The 4,230-nt window shown below is 31.4% G+C and overlaps 1 protein-coding gene across 1 annotated transcript; it reads left to right on the top strand.

The window, feature by feature from the left end:
- Positions 1-1,072: 1,072 nt before the first annotated feature.
- Positions 1,073-2,086, top strand: LOAG_13133 (hypothetical protein; the record flags this gene model as incomplete). Its single annotated transcript, XM_003148644.1, has 4 exons — positions 1,073-1,129; positions 1,257-1,353; positions 1,585-1,669; positions 1,969-2,086. The coding sequence occupies 4 exons, from the start codon at positions 1,073-1,075 to the stop codon at positions 2,084-2,086; spliced, it is 357 nt and encodes a 118-aa protein (XP_003148692.1).
- Positions 2,087-4,230: the final 2,144 nt, after the last annotated feature.

The following is a 4,230-nucleotide window of genomic DNA, read 5'->3' as shown; positions in this document are numbered from 1 at the left end:
ACACATTTCATTCGTTTCGTTATCGCTACATAAACAACCAGAACTTTCGTTGTTTTCTTTTTTTTCGATTTCCTGGTCATCTCATCCGTAATACTTATAATGTTTTTATTTATTTATTTATTTTTTTCAAATGATATTTTTACCTAGTAATGAATTGTAAAGTATGAATGTAATAAGTGAATAATAAACAGTACCGTATAGTTGTTATTAATAATAATTGATAATTGAGATAAGAAAGATATATTCATTAAAGAAGAATGGAGCAAATTTATGAATTAATTTATCTATTGATTTTATAATAAATCATCATTTATACATTTACTGATAATTCATAACATACAATTGTGCTAATTAAACTATGATGATAATAATAATGTATTGCTGTGTAATTTGTTGTTTTTTTTTTTTCCTAATGTAGGTATTGTTTCAATTCGGCTACGATATGATAGGTATTAAAATATTGGTATACCTCCGGAGGGATATATTTCTGGCGGTAGCTTCATCCCATTTAGTTACATAATTTCGTTTCATGTAACAGGCAAAAATTTTGAAAAACAGGTATTTGTTTGATGCATGAGGAAATATCGATCCATGGAAAGAGTTATTGAGGCGAAAAGGGAGGAAGTGGTGGTTCATGCCGGTCATTTGATGATTACATCATTCTTCCGAAATATTCGTAATTTTGCTGTTGATGCTATGCAGTTGCTATGTGCGATTTCAGTCATCTCTCACTTTACGGAAAAATCGAATATCGATAAGAAGGATTTTCATCTCATTGCTTGCTTTTCTAACATTTTCGGGTTTATTCATTTACGGGATTTTAGACAGAAACCAGTTAGGTTTGAATTTCTTCGCTCTCCAATCATTAAATGTCGTTTGCTTCATTTCATTATAGACGATTACTGGATTGTTGTTGTTGTTGTTGTTATTATTGTTGTTGTTATTGTGTCAGTTTCTGAAAAATGATTTTTCCAGGATTGCATGCTGGATGTTACGTGATGATCGAGATAAATAATGTTTGCCCTAGTTACCTTAAGTTGTATTTTTCAAACTTACCGGTTATTTGGTCACTATGACATTATGGGTTGTCAGCATTACGACGTCAAAATTTCGCGACGTTGGTACTTCGGTATCATATGGGTCTTTGTAAAACTACAAAATGGAGTAAATAACACGAGTAGATATGTGGTGGTGTGGGTGTGACCATTATCAGAATCAACGATTCACTCTCTGAGCGATCAGAGTTGACAGTTTAGTGTTTGAATCAGTGCGCGTTATCGGTGATGCTGATCAGTGGTAGTTTAACAAGGAATCCCGTGCATGTCCCTTTTCTTCATTTTCGGTTATCTCCCGGTATGTATCATATCTATCTGATTATCTTCTCAACTGTCATAATATTTTTGGGCTCTATGCTTCTAATTCCTTGTCTCTTTATATTTGAAAAAATTTCGAAATATTCTATTGTAAATAATATCTGTTTTTACTTTCTATCATTTACGATATCTCTTTCCCTCTTTCATTTCTTTTTTTTTTTACGACAATCACTACTTATTTTTGTGGCAGGGATATTGCACTGTATTATAGATCCCATTCGAGCATGTCCATATCAGTCGTTACTATCATTATCATTATTATCACCGTATCTTCGTCATTATCATCACTATGATCGGTTAGATCATGACTCGTCGTAACCAGTGATTATCATCAATTATCATTGTTATTCATCATTGCTTGCACCAGTCTTTATCATATAATCACTATGATCGTTATCAACAATTATCAGTGATAACTTAACAACAGAAAATGAATAAGCTTAGAACATAATGGGATATAGGGTATAGTACAGTTAATGAACCTGAATTCCTATTTCATCTTTAAAATCTCCATTCATTTGTTCTTCCCCTCTTGTCCCTTTTCCAGTCCTTCTCCCGTTTCCTCTTTTCGCTTACCTCTGTTCCTCTCTCCCAGGGCTCTCGTTAATGGTATTGGAGACGTATCAAGGCTGCAGTATCAAATTGTCGTTCTGGATGATTGTTCCAATCGGGTGTACAGTCGAGGGACAAGAGGAAAGAGGGAGTATATGTAGGCGGAGTAGGGAAATAGACGGAAATGTAGACGATGAATGGGAAAAGAGAGGGTAAAAATGGAATGACAAGTAGACGAGTGAAGAAATTGGCGAATTTTGTACGTTACAAACTGAACAACATTGCAGTAGTTCTCTGTTGCCAGTTATCATATCGTATCATATCATATCATATGTTATATTATGTATGTACGATATCTCTACATTTGCCTTTCTCAAAATTTTTCACATTCTTATCTCATTTCGAAGGATTCCATTTTACTTTATGCATTAAGGCAATGTTCAGAAGTTCAACTTCACTTCAGTTCATTGTCTTTCTATTCTGAGCTAATATTAGCTATCATTATGCGCTATATTTGTCATCACATCGTTTTCCTTTACCGCCTAGTCGCTTAGGACTTCATTTCGTTCTACATCCACTCCATTTCATTTCCGAAATGATATTGAGGAAGGATGAAATAAGTGGGGTCATTGTAGTAGCATGCAGAAGAATATTTTCATTTTTAAATATTCGTCTTATTTACGATATCGCGGGATGATATACTAGTATTACTTTTATTGTCCTTGAATCCAGACCACAGAGGCCAGATTTGTTTGCTGAATATTTTGGTTTGATTTTTGTATTGCTAACATTAAGTTGATCAATTTAATCGATCTTTTAAATTCCATTAAACCTGTCAAGTTTGACATAAAATTTTGTTAACCTTCTAAAAAGTCATTTCTGTTTATTTTTGTAATTTCACCTTAACAAAATGCCCAATAATTCACTGTTGGGACTATATAATTTAGTGAAATTATTTATGCCAATTTTAAATAAATTAGCCTCAAAATGAGCAGTAAAATCTATTTCACAGTGACAGTATTGCAAACACTTTATGGACACTTTTTTTTTTTTCTTCCACTACAACCTGCTAGGAAAGAGGAAGAAAAAAACGATCATTTTTTTGAAAGTAATTATTTTGAGTTCGTAATTTGGTCATTTCACAAATAATTGTTCTACGAAAATTTACTACTTCGAAATTACTGCCAAAGTAATTTCTCCCTAAAATTTATGCCTCTTTAGGGAACACTTAATCAAAACTCATTCACTGCAACTTTTGAAAATACTTTTAAAAGTAATTTGATATCATTTTTATTTGGGTTTGGTTTGTAATTTCAAAACAGTTAAAACGTTAATAATAGATAGTTGTAACTTTTGAGAAGTTCAACTCTTAAGGATGATTCTTATTCATTAATTTTCATCTTCTTATTCCATTCTTATGCATTTCCAATAATCTGGAGTGAAATATTCAGTGAAATCAATGTTGCAAAATATTAATTCAGTCTCATCAAGCATCCTAATACATGAAACTGCTTCATAATAACATCCAATTATTGATGAAAAATTTTTAGAAGATTTTGTCTGTAATGAATCGAAGTTATATACTTTCAGATATGTTACGGCACTATTTGATATGCGTAATGAGGCATAAATATCCTGAAAAGATTGGGATTTTTACTGCATTACTAAATTACTTAATGATTAGTATACGAGAATGTTGTCGTAAAATTGGAGAGATATCAAAGATACAAGAGAATAATTGCATATAAATAACAAGCGGATTTATTTGTTCGTGATCATTTTGGCGAGAATGCTGTTGAGAAGTGTAAACGAGAATGAAAGATGAATGGAGAGATCAAGATTTAGAAAATTGGGAACAGAAGACTTATATATGAAAATGATAAAATAATTTCCAGTCATAGGACTATTTTTTAGTTACTTATAAGGATGGGAAAATGAGGGAGAAGTGATTTGTAAGAAATTGCAGGAGTAGAAATAAAATTTTCAGTAAATATGATATGTATTGTTAGGGATAAACTCAACATTTGAAATTTGAATGTGATAAGTTTGCTAATAATCTGAATTTATTTGGTAATCAAATAATAGATTTGAATCATTGGTGCAGAATGATAATTTCTTGTGATAATTGATAATGTTGATAGAAGTATGCATGTTTTTTGTTTCAACATCAAAGAGAGAGGAAAAAAGAAGGTGATACTTTAGCTATCTTTTGAGTTATTAAGGAAGTTTTCATGAATGCATGTCAATAGTTAATTTTAATTAAACCGTGGGTTTTATTAAATTCATTTTTTTTTTTTTTTTTTTT

The sequence above is a fragment of the Loa loa genome (genome assembly GCF_000183805.2).
Source record: "Loa loa unplaced genomic scaffold supercont3.600, whole genome shotgun sequence".
NCBI classification, from domain to species: domain Eukaryota; kingdom Metazoa; phylum Nematoda; class Chromadorea; order Rhabditida; family Onchocercidae; genus Loa; species Loa loa.
Note: the sequence above shows the minus strand (reverse complement) of the source record. Positions and strands in the feature narration are given on the sequence as shown.